Raw genomic sequence first — 17,138 nt, forward strand, 5'->3', positions numbered from 1 at the left:
AAACACAGGGCTCCTACCACCCGGTTCATCAGGGTTTGCCTTCCACCACCTGCCTCCATGGCCATGCAGCAAGTGGGATACTTGCTCAAGGCAAAGAGGCACTGCCTCTCATGGGAAGGAAGCTTGGCCAAGGAATCCAACCAATATAAAACACCTATGCACGCAAGCATGCCAAGTAAATGGAAAAGAAAGAGATGAGGCTTCCATCTTTTATTTTATTTCTTGAGTGAACAGTAAAGAGGCCTGTGTTTGTGGTGCCTGGAACGTAGTGGGCAAGCCATAAACTTTAAATGACTTCAGCAATGAGAAAGAGAAGGTCCGGTGAGCTGGTGGTCATGGACAAAACAGATCATGCAAAGGCTGTATAATAAAATCTGCACCCCCAAAGCACAATCTGACAGCAACATCCCAGAGACCCTTCTCTCCCCTTGGGATCCCACACCTAGTGGCCAGAACCAGGCGGGGCCCGAGCACCGGCCCGGAGGCCAGAATGTCTAAAGAGGAGGCATGCTCCTTATGAAGAGGATTCATCTGAAATGCACAGGCCTGGTAGTGTGCTCACCCACTCTGTGGGACTTCCATTTCTTCAACTATTCAAGTAATTAAGGCTTTCGTGGCTTCAATTTCCTTCCACAAAAACATTCCACTTTTCCCCATCTTGTTAACTCATAACGCCATAGCTAAAAATGCCGAAGTTTCTCCTGGTCACCTACAAGAGATGGAAACGTCAGAAGCTTCTTTCAAGCAGCAAACACCTCCTGAGACAGGCAGGGGGACCTGGTCCAGGGTGGGGGTGGGGACAGATGCAGAACAGTTGGCAGACTGGAGAGGTGACATATCCAAATGGCCACTGCAAAAGGAGGAAACGTCTCTTGGCTTCATAGACACCCTGAACTCAGTGACACAGGGGAAATAAAATTTCCTCTCTCTAATCAACATCATCACTCTGGTTTGCCAACTTCCGTGACATTTCCTGGATGTGGCTTTTTCCTTCTTTCTTTTTTAAAGCAAAGTAATCCTGCCAGCAGTTGGCTCTAGTTGCCCTCCTCTGTGACGCATTTCTCTAGCTTATCCAACTAGTTCGAGAAAGCTGAAATGACAGGATACAGCATACGTTTGCTGCCACTCACTGTGAAGACTGGTTTTATCAGCAGCACCAATTCGCAAGATGGACAAGACAGGGATGAAGCAGTTCACCAGGCAAGATCTATAAAAGACCTATGCTAGGCTCTGTGGAGCCTCCAGAAGACTGAGGTATAAACCCCAACCCCCGATCTCAAAGACTTTCTAATCTGCTCACTAGTGGAACAGAGACACAGGTGAGGGAAGACAAACCCGCACAGCTAATTACGGAGGATCTCTGGAACCACAGCGCAGGCTGCTTTCCTCAGGCGACCATCTAAGCCTCCCGAGGACGACATCAAGGTGAAGGGCGCACACATACAGGCGGCTTCTCTTTCTGAAGGGAGAATGCAGGCCCCAGCAAGACAGGAAACAGCCCGTGCAGAGGCACCGGGAGCATGTGTGCCTTAGCTTAGAGCGCGTGTGACACGGATGGCGCTGTCCCGAGACCCCTTCAGTCTGGGTCACTTAGAAACCTACTTTGAGTTCCTCAGTGGAATGCATCCTAAAATGAAAGGGCAAAGCTGTACTTACAGACTCTGAAAGTGAACCACTGGGCTCCACTTTGAGAACCCAGACAGAGGCGCGGAGACGCGGTCAGGTGTGTGACAACATCAACAGTGGCAGAAACAGAGGCAAGGACCCAGAAGTGACGACGGCAGTATGAGTCCTGGTAGCAAAAGATCAGCAGAAAAGGCATGAACATGAACCACGTGGGACCTTCCGAGACTGTGTGAGCCAAAGACCGCTGGGTTCAATGCAAATGCCTTCTGCACTAACACAAGCAGGAGGGCACAGTCGGGGATACCAGTTAGACACCCGCTGCCACAGACATACAGGAGGGAGACTGCTTCAGCTTTGGATGGTCAGGGACCTCTCCAGAGACCTCTCTGCTTATTTGTCCCTCTCTGACCTGCCTGCCACACCTGTGGGTAATAGTAGCCCAGCCCCTCAGTAATTCTGACCTGGAGTGTGTGGGCTGGGGGAAGGGGGCCATATCCCTGGATAGGGGAGATGACGGGGCTATGCACCCCTGGAACAGATGTGCCTGCCTGCTCAGAGAAAACCAGCTCTTGAAAACAAGCAGAGGAGATGGGGGGGGGGGCAGATGAGGCACGTGGGCCCTGGAGGGGCAGGGGGCCCAAGGACACAGTGGACTTGGAGAGCAGTGAGGAGTGCACCTGGCCAGGGCAGCAAGCGAGTGTGGCAGAGCCGTGGGGGAAAGAAGTTCAGAAAGAGTGCATCCCGCCATAGACAAATTCAGGGTGCCGGGAATCTTGTCTGACAGCTACTCAAAAAGCAAAAGAACCTCACCCTCTTTGAAAAACTATAGGTTACGTCCAAAATAGAAGCATCATTTCCTCAAAGGCCTCACAATGTGGAAAGAACATTCTACTTGGATTCCAGAGGACCATGGTGAGAATCAAAGCTCTACCATTTAACGGCTGTGTGAAGTTTCAAGTTTCTGAACCTGATTTTCACATTTACTAAATGAGGACTGGGAACACTGGTCTCCCATGACTGTAAAAGCTAAGATTCAGTACAAGAAAGCCCTCAGTTCAATGCCTGGCACACAGAGGGGCGTAAAATGCCAGATAAATTTGGAACCGAGGGTCCCAGTGACATAATCCAGGGACTAACTCCCACTTCCAGGGCCGTCGTCTGGTTCCTGGACTAATGATGGTAGACTAAAGTTCTTTTCTTTGTTTTCTGAGGAATGTGTCTGTGCTTCCTGGAAGGAGAAGAACCTGTCTAAATTATTCTCAAGTTACTGACAACGAACAAAGCTGAAGTATACTTAAGGCAGCTGGGATACCAGGCGGGGGGTGGGGAACTTTACTACAGAACCGTAGCACCCGATAAGATAGACTTTCATCTTCCAAGAGAATAAGTTCCCTGTCCCCAAGAAAACCATAGAGAAGATGACTTTAATGGAAAGGTAACAAGAAAAAGTAGAAGGAACAGGTTGGGTGACAGAAAAACTGTATGACAATGGCTAGAATGATTGAGAAAATAGTGCTGGGTAACTCAGGGCCTGAACAGATACGGAATGCAGCCAAAAATGAACTCAGAAGTTACCCAAATAGGGTCTTCTAATGCCTGACTTGACATTTAGTGGGGAATGAATGTGACAGTAAGACTAATTAAAACACCCACCCCTTCCCATCCCTTCAATTCCAACTTTAGTGACAGACTCTTCAGTCTGCATCGGTGAGCACTGAGCAAGTATTCGAGGTTAGGAATTCAGTATTGATTACTCCTGCCATTTAGAAGATGGACTGAAGTATTCAGTACAGTTGTTAAAAATCTCGTACTCCTGTTGTCAAAGTTAAGTGCACACATATTTAATATTGGTCAGATGACAAACGCTGGGGACATACACACAGGATGTAAGAGTGAGACTAACAGTCCGTCTATAACAAGCACCCTTCCTCTCTTGCCCTGGCCACAGCTCTGTGTAGCCTGGTCACACAGGGAGTGGAGGCCAGGAAAAGAACCACAGTTTCCTGCGCTTCTCAGACTCATTGGCAGCATTTGGGTTTTTCAGGCAGCGTGTTTTCTATGATGGTTTCCATTGAATGATTTGCTTCCTTGGGTTGAATAAAACGGGGCACTCCAGCACAGAGTGGGTACTTACGATGCCCAAGTCCCCTTAGACGCTTTCTGAGATCATAAATTGCTCTCATATTACTATGAGCAAAGTAAAGGCATACATTAATCTTCTCTCTCTAGATATAAGCAAAAGGAGAAAAATCCTATTCCTATTTGCCCTCAATCTTAGACTTCTGTCTAGGACTTTCTCTTTACACTAATTCTTCACTGAGTCGTACCTAGCCCCACGATGATTTGATGTGTCACGTTTCCCAATGGAGATAAGACACCCAACACATTTTTGGTAAGTTATACACCAAATAATGTGAAAGGCCCCACATTCAGAGCTGTGAAGGGAGCAATGAGTGGTTATGTATATGTGTGGGATGGAAGGGTCCTGCCCACCACTTTGCCACCTTCTTGACCCCTCGATCCCACCAGGATTCCTTGGAGACCAAAATTTATGCGACACCAAAAACTCATGAGAACATTCCTCCAGAGCATCCCCCGAAACGTCTGTGCTTTCAGGCTGAGTTTGCCTCCTTTGGTGCGTGGGCAGCCGTTCAAATGGGCCAACTCCAAGCGCCAGTTCACGACAAAGTAACTGAATGAAGGCACCACTCAGAAAAAAATTCTGACCCCAAATGTAGAAGATCCCATGTATGCCTAATATACAAAGAACAGACATTTTAAAGATGGCATTTTAGAAGCACATTCATACATATCTCAAAAGGAAGAACAAGAAAAGGCATTCTCCTTTTGGTAAGATTAAATCTGAGAGGAGACTTCTCACCAGCTCTACTTTTTAATTAGTTTTTCTGTAAACATACTCCTGCCGCCACATTCATCTTTTGAAAAACACATCTCGGGAACAGGTGTCCCCAGTAGTAGTAGCTGACATGCGGTGCTTAAGGTAAAGGTCAAACAGATGTGGGAAGTGGCCGGCACACTCAACAAAATGCCACACGGCCTCATTTGCTTTCCAGGCTGGTGCCAGAATGTTCTCACGCAGTCCTTATCACAAAATCCAAGCTGTTGGGCTCACTGCCACTGATGTTCGTGAAAGGCAGTTGTTTTTATAACTAGAACATGGTGACTATGGATTCTCAATTACAACGGGGTAACAAAAGTAAATGAAAGTTACAAACACATCAAATGCCATATCTCAGCTTACACCCAGTAAAACTTTATACATGCTGTTAAGAACTGATTTTTAAAAATTAGCTCCAATTTTCTTTGTTTCTCATTTGCCTATGACCATTGGGCACGACTGACCAAATAGAGAGGGCAAAGAAAAGAGGTACGATCAAGGTACGATCTAACTGTTGTTCGTACAGGTCCGTAGGATGTGACAATCCATCTTCTTGACTCAGACGTTCTGAAAGAGTTCAGTAAGACCTTACTGTGTCAGATGGTCCAATCAGCATATCTTGGAGAGATGATTAAGCCTCCGCTTGAAACAATTTCAAAAGCACTGTCTTCTTTTTCATGCTTCTGTTACAAAGTTTTGTCAACCAAGGAGCCAAAATTCAGTGCCATGTAACTCTACCGCTCTGCCATAAGACTGCACTCTATACCTCAAAATAAAGCCTGCTTTATAAAGATAAGATTCAAGATATGTACAGCTCAAGTCACAATCCGTATTAATTCCCTTTATTATAAGGGAATGGATTTCTTGGTTAAGGTGCATTTTAAAACTGGCCTCATTCTATATAGAAGAAATAACACGGGTATATTAGGGACCTCCTGTATATACACAAATGCTTCTTTTTATTTCAGCTTTTCAGGACTGCCTGTTTCGTCTGGTTCCAATGCAATGATTTGTGCTATCCTTTGGGTCCTTACATATTATACTAAAACTGTACAAAGCTTTATGCGGTGCCTGCTTCTGTAGAGCCTGGAACGCCTTTGAGACATTATCTCATTTTGTTATGGCCAATTGTGTTATGCTTACCCCCAGAAATCACTGTTAACACCAGCCACCCTCTCTCTTGAGCTTGTGAGTGGTTTATGGAGCTGAAAACGAGTTACCAATGGATATGAATCAAACGCAGGAAACCAGTACCCACTGGTGGAACAACAGACCCTGGGCATTAAATCACTTATGACTGGAATCTGGTTAATCACAGGAGAGGAGAGCGTAATGGCAAAAGGAATGCTGTAACCTTATTTTTCAGAGCACTTTCAATCAATCACTTTCGATTCAAAATTTCAGATGCAATTTCAGATGCAATGACGACGATATAAAGAGTTTAACTGTCCTGCCCAGGACGGTCACCCTCGATAGGGACAAAACCATCTGATCTGAAGTAGCCTTCTGCCTTTTCCCTCCTCTCCCTGTCCATCACTCGCATCTTTTTCTGGTCCTGGTAATACCAGCCTTTCTTCCTCGTTGCACTTTTAAGTCTCTGAACTGTTTTGTTTACTTACTTTGTTCACTTGTTTTTGTCTCCTCTAATGGAAACCCTACAAGAACAGGAACCTTGCTGTTTTGTCATTCAGGTGACCTCAGTGCCTAGAACATCTCTTGGGCTCAATAAATGTACCTGGCACATAATAAGAGCACAATACTTGCTCAGCAAGTATTTTTGAATGAATAAATGACCACAACTAGAATCTCCAGGTAGCAGTGATTTTTCAGCCATGCCCATGGATCTGGGGTGGGAAAGAACATTCTAGATGGAGAACAGCTGTCTCACTACCAAATCCCTTGTCTGGTTAAAGAAGCAAGGCTGTGAAAGGTGAGCGGTATTATAGCTTCGCAGTCAATTCTACTTCCCTGCCCCTATTTTTAGTAACAAATGAAGGTCAGGGGCAAGGTGACAGAAAGACATGAGTGATAAGTGACAGCATTTGGGCTATTTTGGAGCAAAACTCAAGTAATCAGTCTGGCAGTTCCCAAAAGTTTAAACATAAAAGCAATTCCACTCCTAGGAACATACCTAAGAGAACTGAAAACACATGTTCACACAGAAACTTGTACATAAATGTTTATGGCAGCATTATTCAGAATAGGCTAAACGTGTAAATAACCCAAATGTCCATCACCTGGTGCATGGATAAGTAAAATGTGATACATGCATACAACGAATTTTATTCAGCCATAAAGACAGGAAGTACCGATACATGCTATAATGATGATGAACCTCGGAAACACTACATTAAGTAGAAAAAGCAGCTAGTCACAGAGGACCACATATTATACGATCCCATTTACATGAAATGTCTAGACTAGGCAAATCTACAGAGACAGAAATTAGGTTGGTGGTTGCTCAGGGCTGGGGGATAATGACCACCAAATGTGTACAGGGTTTCTTTCTGGGATAATGAAAATGTTCTGAAAGTAGATGGTGATGATGACTGCCCAACTCTGTGAATGGCGCACTTTGTAAATAACCATTGAATTGTATGCTTTAAATGGGTAAATTGCACAGTATTTGAAACAGAGCTCAATAAAGCTGTTATTAAAAACAAAAGCAGAAAACTCGTGTAATAACCAAATCCTTCTGCAGTCTGCAAGGGCGGGGAAATGTTGGCACCTCCCGTATTTCCCTCATGGAAGGAGAAGAACAGCTCTGCCTATTATATCTGGGGTTTTATGAAGGTGACCCCCTACCCCTCTTACTCTCCACACTAGCTTGCCTTGCTCCAGCGGGCTTGCCTTGGTCTCGTGTTTTATCTTCACTCATTTAGCAGACTTCTGCAGAACACCTACTCTATGCCAGGTGCTATGCTAAGCACCGGCCCTGAAATGAAAGGGGAGCGGGCTTTGCCTTCAAGGAGCTACCACTTTCATAATTATTCATTTGACCACAGGGCAGGAAACAGCAAAAGGAAGAGTCCTAAGTGGTATTCTGTGGCGGGTTGTGGGCAGACAAGAATTTTCCGTATCTGGGCTCCAGAAAGGTAGACTGCTGTCCACACCGGAAAAAGCACACACGGTCTGGTATGTGAATATCGCAAAGGCGGCCGGGCAGAGCGCGCAGTGGGGAGCCCCGGGAGCCAAATCGGACAGGAAGCTGGAAGACACAAAACCCCTAAGGCCATGAAATAGTGCCAGCATTAGCCTTAAATTCCATCTGGCAGTACTTTGGGTGTTTCCATTCTGTTTATTTGTATTTTTTTAAAGGAAAGAGGAGATGGGGAAGGAGGGAGAGAACTCAAGTTATTACTCAGCATTTCCACCGTGTTTAATGTTTGCAAAGTATTGCTGCCCTCACTTAGTCCTGCATTGCCTAAAATAATAAAGGACTCTGAGAACCCAGCCAAGAACTCAAAGTACTTAGGAGATATAAGAACCTATCACTGCATCTGGCAAGACAGGCACTATTAAAAAAAATTAATCCCATAAAATAAGCACTATATAAAAGCTTAATCCAATATAAGAGTCTTTGTAAAACTGACAGGCCACTTGGTGGTGGTAAATGAACTCCGTCAGCTCATGTTCTAAGTTTGCCCATTCGTACCTTGACACTTGGCAGTTTTGCCGAATGGGCAAGGACATCCTTTTTCGACATGAAAGAGTCCTATGGCACACCAAGGATTTTATGGTAACAATTCCCAGGCACACCAGCTTCCTGCTGTCAGGACTGGAGCACCAGGATCATCATATTCAAGATGCAACATTGATAAAGTGGCAGGTTTTTGTGTGATTGTCTATCAGCAGGGCCAGCACCGGCAAGCACACCACTTTATGAGCTGCAAAACGCTAGAAGCACTGTGGCTTTTGGACTCAAGCTCCGGAAGGTACTTGGAATGGATGTGTTTGTGCGTCTCTGATTACATTTATATTCAACCAAGCTCAGTGACCCCTCGGCTTGCTCCAGAGGAGTGCTACCTTTAGGAATGTTCACTGGTCAACTGGGAGACTACTCAGTAAAGTACAGAGAGGATGCAAATAATAAATGCTTGTTAATATGAATCCTAGGAGGACAAAGTGCTTCAATTAGCTACTTCGAAAAATATGTTGGGGTCACATAGAGATGAAAAAAGAATCTTGAAAATGTATTCAAAAGACATCACCTACTTTATTTCCAATCAATTCTCCACTCTTCCCTCCTACACTCCACTAATACACTTAGAAAAGCTTGACAACACACACATATGCACACAAACTGAAAATCTAACATGATAAAGTGGGAATTATGAGGTCAAGATCTGAAAAAGACCAAAACTCAGAAAGATGAGACCAGCGTCTGAGGCTGCTCTCTTCTTGGGGCACTTGTCCAATTAAGAAAAGTGTCCTGAATGCCTGAGCAGCATTTCTGATGGCCTCATGGGTCCAGGAGAACAAAAACTGGAGTCCTGGACTGCCAATGAGTTGGCCGTAATTTCAGACAAACCAGACTAAGGCAAAAAAGCATTAGTACAGACAAAAACATTGGTAAAAGATTTAATAAACAGGAATTAAAAGCTCAAATTGCTTAATATAACAATTCTAAAGTTAAAGTTGTATGTACCTAAAAAAAGGTCTGAGAATACATAAAGCAAAAAATTGACATCACTGTAGATCACGGACATAAACTGCAAGCATGGTGGAAGATTTAACACGGTTCTCTCAGTGACGGAATATGAAGAAAAACATTAACATATAGCAAATTTGAAATAAAAAATGACAGGGAAATCAGAATCTAATTGTCATCTATAGAACTCTCACCCCATGATCCTAATATACATTCTTTTCGAGCCCATATGGAAGAGTTACAGAAACCGAACATACACCTTTCACCTGTACAGTGCAAAAACGTGTGCCCACTAGATAGAACAGATTAATCTGGCCCTTGACAAAGAGGTATGACTTAGTAAGGTTTGAGGGAACCATGATTTCAATAAGCAAAGGAGTCCTGAGATAAGATGATAGTACATTGTCCCTTGTGTCTCAGAGACTTAGGGACTACATGGAATTGTTGTTGGGTTGGACCTGAGACAATGAGGATGAAAACAGAAAAGAGAGAGTGGAGTGGGAAGAGCCCACACAACCCTCTTTCTCTTCTCCTTTCCCCTAGGAGCTGCATGATTGTACTTTAATTTCTGTGGAAGGGAGAAGCAAACACCTGCCCTCTGCCTAAAAAATAAAGGGAGGCAGCAGAAATAACAGAGTGTTCTGTGCAACTGGGCAGAATAGAATGACTTAGCTTTTCTATAGCCAAACCCTGCTTCCTTTCCGACCAGCTTCACATTCCCCATCCTAGGAATCCACAAGAGGTTCTTGATGACCACCTCTGCCATTCTACGTCACGAGCATTTACATGGGTCAGGGGGAGTGCAGATCCTAAAAATCTAGAGATCCTGATTCTAACAAGCCTCACTCTCTGAGAAAAGTCTGCCTAGCTTCCCACTGCATTTCTGTCTCAATCTTCAGAGAGAATAAATGGGCCCTAAAAATTGGTCTTTGCTTTGGTCCTCAACTTCCGTGGCCTGGATACATGTTTGTTGAAGTCTGGGGATCTGAGTCAGAAATGTGGGCATGTAGAGGAGTCCTGCTAGGAAATTGAGAGTTTGAGTTGGAGCTAAAAACTTGGGATGGGGTGGGAGGTGGTGGGAGCAGACATGATGTATGCCTCTCAGACAATCAGGAGTCCTGAGTCCTACCCTACAGCCCACTAACAGGTTAACTGGAACCACCTCCCCGGCCCGAGCTAGTTGCAAGAAATATACTAGTGGGCTTTCTGGATCTGCTGTAGCCCTGACCTAATTCTGTGAAAGAATCTCAGCAACACCAGTAGGTCTCTCCCTCATTTTTCCCCCAATCTGGCAACATTTAGTGCTGAGTAGAAAGAGCCACTTAATCAGCAGTGCCTCCTTGGCACGACAGCCAATCTGGGGGCCCACATGGCTCCTCCTGGGCCAGCACTGTGGCGGATCCTTCTGCATCCAGTGCCTGGGCTTCAACGATTCACATACTTTGAGAATCTGGTGTCTGGGCATGTTTGCACTCATGTACTCAACGGGCTGTTTTGAAATCACCCTCGGTACGAAACTGTATAACCTAAAGTACTTCCTGGATTTTTACTAGCACCGCTTCAGGAAGTAAAGCATGTTGATGTTTGCTCTAAGTGCCTTATTAATAAGTAACTCCCACCGTTTTCCCCTTTCCCCGTCTGGCTGAAGGCCATCCAGACTTACCCTCATACATCTCCAGGATGTGAACCGTGTCTCCAATCTGCAAGGAGAGCTCCACATCTTGAGAGGCATTGTAGTTATAGATCGCTGGAAAGGAGAAACACAGGGGGGAAATGGCATCAGTGGTGGTTAAAATACAAGTCAGTAAGCAGCACACGCAGTGGCTAATGAATTACTTATTTAACAAATAACCCTCTATTCCATGCTTTTGTGTGAATCACCCACTGCAAGGCAGAGGACATCCTCCACAACCCCCATGACTGGTATGTTCCAGTCATTCTTCCATCCAACAAAAATTGGTTGGTTGCCCCTTGCATATTGTGTTGGAGACCAGTGACAGTGACAAAACACACAGATGTGGTCCTGTCCCAGGGGTATTTAATCATCTAGGAGAGGGAGAAAGATATTAAATGTATAATATTACAGAAACAACTACTTAATTTAAATTGTGGCAAGAGTTCTGAAAGAAAAAATAAACAGGCTAGGGGCGCCTGGGTGGTTCAGTCGGTTAAGCGTCTGCCTTTGGCTCAGGTCATGATCTCGGGGTCCTGGGATTGAGCCTGGCATCAGGCTCTGCACTCAGTGGGGAGTCTGCTCCAGGATTCTCTCTCTCACTCTGCCCCTCCCCCTGCTCATGCTCTCACTCACACTCTCTCTAAAATAAATAAATAAATCTTTAAAAAAAAAAAAAAAAGAAAGAAAGAAGAAAAAGAAAGAAACCAGGCTACAATGAGAATATGCTGTGGGGTTCTTTAAGTCAGTTCCCTTATTCATCAGACAACAGCCAGCCTATAACACCGCTGAGCTTATAACCTCTAAGACATAGAACAAGCCATCTCCTCACTTCCCTGACACAGTAATTGGGAGTCAAAAGGCCACTGTGAGTCCCATCTACCCACGAGGAACGGACTGACACAGGGTGTGCTGCAGACATGGCTGCCTTGCCCCTGTTCCAGGCATCCTGGGGACCTGGATGGCCCCAGCACCTCCACATCAAGGTCACCTCAGTCACCACATCCTTAGGACCGGCAGTGACTGGGCCAGATTGTGAAAAATAGGCTAAGTATTATAATTCAAAAAGATGACGACCCAATTTTAAGATGGATAAGAGCTCTGAAGAGACATTTTACCAAGAATCATATGCTGGCTAAGACACATGAAAAGATACACACCATCATTAGTCATCAGGGAAATGCAAACTAAAACCACAATGAGATACCACTTCACACCCACTAGAATGGCTCTAGTTTCAAAAAGGCAGACAACCGGTAAGAATGTGGAGAGACTAGAGCCCTCAGACATCGTGAGCAGGAATGTAAAATGGCCCAGCCTCTTCAGAAAACAGGTGGACAATTTCTTAGAAAGCTAACCATAAATTTCCACCATGGCCCAGCAATGACATTCCCATTTACCTATGAAGAGAAATGAAAACACGTCTGTGCAGTGACTTTATGTGAATACTCACAACTGCTGTGGTAGGCAGAAACATAGCCCCCCAAAAGACAGCCACATCAAATTTCTGGAACCTGTGAATGCTCCCGTGTGTGGCCAAACATTTGACTAAATTAAGGAGATTAAGAGGAAGAGATTTTTCTGGATTATCAGGGTGGGCCCTAAAGGCAATCACGTGTGTCCTGACGAGAGAGGGCCAGAGGGAGTTTGGGGAAATGCACAGAAGGGAAGGCAACTTGGACATGGAGGAAAAGGTTGCATCAGGGATTGGCATTACCACCGGAGGAGGCAGCAAGGAATGGAATCTCCCCAGAGCCTCTAGAAGGAGCAAAATCTTCACCTTAGACTCTGGTCTTCAGAAACATAAAAGCATACATTCCTGTTGTTTTATGCCACAGTTTGTAGTAATTTGTGAAAACAGTCATAGGAAACCAATATAGCAACATTATGTGCAATAGCCAAAAAGTGGAAACAATTCATCAATTGATGAATTGATGAACTGATGAATAGATATGTTAACTAGGATATTTCCATAAGATGGAACACTACTCAGCAACAAAAAGGAGTAAATACAGACACATGCTACAACACAGCAGAACTTCAAAGACATTATGCTGAATGGCAGCCATATGTGAAATGCCGATTTTAGGCTTCCATTTATTTGCAATGTCCAGAATAGGCAAATCTACTAGAGATAGTACCGCCGATTACTGGTTGCCTGGGCAGGGGAGAAGAGGGAAGAGTGAATGAACACAACAGGCATGAGGGAGGTTTTCAGGGAGGTGGAAACACCCTCAAACTGGATTGAGGGGATAGTTACACAACTCTGTGAATTTACTAACATTCATTGAACTATATACTTGAAAGAGGGGGGATTTTATAGTACATAAATTAGAGTTCAATAAAACTTTTTTTTTTTTTTTAAAGTAGGTCTAGTTGTTACCCTCACTCTCTTGGTAAGGGATCTGCATCCTTCCAGGAAGAAAGAACCACCTCAGAGATTCAGTTCTAGCCATTTACCTGATGATTCAAGGAACCAAGATGTTCCCCATCCCTGCAGCTCTAATGAGCACACGAGGATGGTCATTCAATCCATCTGCCAGATCCCACAAAGGTCTTTAAAAAGCAAAGAAAGTTGTCCCCGCACTGCAAACTGTGGGTACTCACTGCTCTTTCTCGAACCTGCAACGCACCCTATGTCTGCAGCTTGACTGAGGCTTTCCCTCACCTCATGGTCTATCCATGAATGGAAGGCGCATACCTCCGGCCACATCTTTTTCAAGTGGCCTCTCTTTTTGAAGGGACTCACCCAAAGAGTGTTCTTCTGTAGTCTCAGACAAATTATGTTGAGATTAATGTACTATTGAGCTTTTGGACTAGACTATGAATTCAGAACAAGGTTGGGCTCATGGAGTGGGTTTGGAGAAACTACACCGGATTGAGATGTAGCAGTTAGTTCCCCATTGACTCCTATACCTCTTTAGGGGCTACTGGGCCATGGCTGCTATTCCACTGAAGTTCTCCTCCTTCATCCGAGAGTCAGGTGACTCAATGCTTTGTCCACTAAGTGTATGTCTGGTTTTCCGTACAGAACGTACATCTCATATCCTTGACTCCCCCTAGTCCCCATTCACTGAGTCCCACTGAGCCTGTTCCTTCCAGCGGCCCTGCTCACAGATGGAAACAGGAAGTAATGAGGTTGCTGTGTCACAATGTGTTGTGTAATGACCAAGCTCCAGCTCTTCCTCGTTCTTGTCATCAGGAAAGTAGGCAGAAACTCTCAAAGGCAACACCTAGCACAAACACCTACCAAGGACTGTTGTAAACACACACACACACACACATACACACACTGTAAACCAATGTTTCCTTAACACCTTGATTCCTAAATCCTCCAAAATTATCCTAGCCTTAATTACCCACCTTAGCCTCCAATATCTGCCAAATTCTACCCTCTGCTCCAGTCAAGACTCTCACAGTGCCCCTAAATTCTGTGCTCAACCCACAGTTTATCCCCACTTGTAACAACAGCTTATCTTTTGCTATGTAACAATCCAAAGCTCACATTCACAATTCCACTCAACAAATAACTACAGACTCCCTATCACCCTGCATGAATCTGTTTCTTCTGACATCTGACATCATTTCCTTCCAACACAGTTTGGGTTTTAATCTCAGATAATCTTGATTGTCATCCGCCCCCAATCGGAAGGTAAACTCCTCACAATGTTGTTACATTATTTTACAGATGGGGAACATTATTTTTTCTGGTTGCACATTATTTTTCTGCCTTTCACATTTCAAGGCACTGGATTAGACCCAAAGAACACGCTCAAGGCACAACGGTGACTTTTATAGAATCTACCAATCAATTCAGTTATTCACCACTTCTTCCCCAAAACTTAAGATACTTACTTCTGTTTTCCTGAGAAGCAGCAGCTGTGGTTCCCCACCACTAATGAAAGAGATATCAAAATCACCTCTCCTGCCACTTTTTGCTTATTATACAAGAGAGAATCTACCTTTCCCAATCAAGCTTTCAAGGAGAGTCCCATGGGAAGCACAACCCTTCAAAAATGCCTTTCACTGGAGTAAAGTCACCTGGTAGAGGACATTCATCAGTTTCACGTCTTCGGGCAGAAGTACCAACAAGATTCCCATCACTCAGAGCTGTCATCTCTTCATTCCAACGATGCACTTTTGAACCTTACCCTCACTCTCCCACCCTCTATTACCCCTCATTTCCATTGTATTTTATGGTTTCACTTCCATAAGTAATACAGTAACTATAAGAAGTGCATGCCACGCACCACATTATTTAATTAGGAAACAGATTCAGAAGGGGTAAACACCTTGGCCCAAGTAATCCAGCTTTATAAGTAGCAAAGCTGTTCCTAACGCTGGTGATGATGATGGCTTCATCACATTTTACAAGGCTGCTCCGGAACGGTGAAGGAACAGCCTGGAAACAAAGAGAGGAGCCTCATAGATTCTCAGTATGATGTCTGCCTTAGATTTCGCTCATAAAACGGAAATCCAGCTTCCAAACACAAGCTTTATTATATGGGTCAGTGACTGGTAATCACGTTGTCTGCTAGTCTGGTGCTATTTGAAGGACCGGCATACAGCTAGCTCTCAGTGGATGGTGCTTTCTTCCTGGAATGTGACTAATTATTACAGAGAAAGACAGATACAGGGAAAATAAGGGAAACTCTGAGGGTTAAACAAAACAGTATTGAAGACTCAACTATACCACTTACACACGCATGACCTTGAATGAGTTCTCAGTCTGAGCCTCAGTTCCCCATCTGTAAACTAGGCATCAGATCAGATGACTCGAAGGGTCCCTGTGGCTCCAACATCCTCTGATTCATGAAGTGATGATAAAAAGCAGGAGAAACAAGTTGTGCTGTTTTGACCTAGCAGGCCCACCACAATCTCTTGTTTTGTCTGAGGAAATTAAACAAGAACAGGGAGTTGCTGAATATAAATTGCCTCGCTGGCTGCTATGTGCAAGGTTGGGAAAGACGAATTGCTGGAATTTTTCCCTAAGCAGCTTACTGTTTATATCATGAAGTGTAATTTTGCAGAGCCAAGTAGACAAGACAGTATGTCTACAAATGTAAAATAGTTTGCATTTTACCAAATCTTTGATTTGGCCTTTTCTTTTAAACCAGGCTTATATGAGAGAGGTGAAAAGAAAGCTGGGTCTTAAGATTATGCAATAAGAAAACAACAGAATACACGAATAGGCCTCAAAACGAGGCTCAATTTCAACAGTGAAAAGTCTATGCATTACTAGTATTTAATCTTTCTAATAAATCAGGTTCTTTCATGAATCCTCAAATTACAACCCCCTGAAGAATAACTAAAACATGACATTTCCTATTAGTCATTTGGTAGACTCTACAAAAGAAAGATCCAGCAAACACAGACCAAGGTCCCAATTTGAACTATTTACTACTCAGAATATTAAAAAGATGACCAAACTTCATCTTTTTCATTATTATCTTGATCTACCTACTTTCAGCCAAACACAAAAAAGGCACATCGCACCTTCGATCTTTGCCCCGGATTTAATGCAATGATGTCCTCAAAGGCCAAGTGGACTTTCTTCTTTAGCTCTTTAATTACAGTCTACTATAAGGATCAGAGAATCAGATTCAACAGTAGGTCTGACCCCAAGAAGTAAAAATCTATGGTTTTATACTGATCATTCTATTTAGGTTGCAAACTAATCTTTTTAGGACAAGACCATGACGGCGCCTCTCTACTCAGAACATCCCGGCCAGGGGCCACCAACCCAGGACAGCAGCTTGTATTTCTCACCCATAGTACTCCACAGGATCAGGCTCTTTTGGGATTCTTAACTTCATTTTCTAGACTACTGAGGAAAACAGAGGATTTATTGACCAACTCATTGGTAATTCTTTAAGAAATCTCTATTTTAAGGATTATAGCTATTTATAGACAGAACTGATAAATACCCTTAACCTGAGAGATATTTCACAGATATTTCAACTATAGTTTACTGACTGTCTCACTGTTACCAAGTGATTACTATACACCATCTCATTTAAACTCATATGAAATTAAATTTACATAGAATGTTTAAAAGAGAAAAGCTGAAAAAAAGCAATTTGCAATTATGGGAGAAAAGTCTATATTCTACAAACGTGTGGAGCTTTCTCCCACAGCTTCCCCATCGAAAAAGTGGAGGCAACCGTACATTCCTCATTAGGTTTGGTGAAGCACAAAGAGGAGAATGTATGCAGAATCCCTAGGACCATGACCAGTACCTGGTGGACACTGGAAAAAATGGCAGTCACCTTCCCTTTCTCCCCTTTCCC

The 17,138-nt window shown here is 43.9% G+C and overlaps 1 protein-coding gene across 1 annotated transcript in view; it reads right to left on the reverse strand.

Annotated features, from left to right (window-relative positions):
• Positions 1–17,138, reverse strand: part of DOCK5 (dedicator of cytokinesis 5) — a 210,770-nt gene that overhangs the window by 143,134 nt on the left and 50,498 nt on the right. The window contains exon 2 of the mRNA XM_026518974.4: positions 10,840–10,923. Coding sequence (XP_026374759.2) covers positions 10,840–10,923 — 84 coding nt within the window. The remainder of the gene's footprint in view (positions 1–10,839; positions 10,924–17,138) is intronic.

Source organism: Ursus arctos, unplaced genomic scaffold (assembly GCF_023065955.2).
Source record: "Ursus arctos isolate Adak ecotype North America unplaced genomic scaffold, UrsArc2.0 scaffold_11, whole genome shotgun sequence".
NCBI lineage: Eukaryota > Metazoa > Chordata > Mammalia > Carnivora > Ursidae > Ursus > Ursus arctos.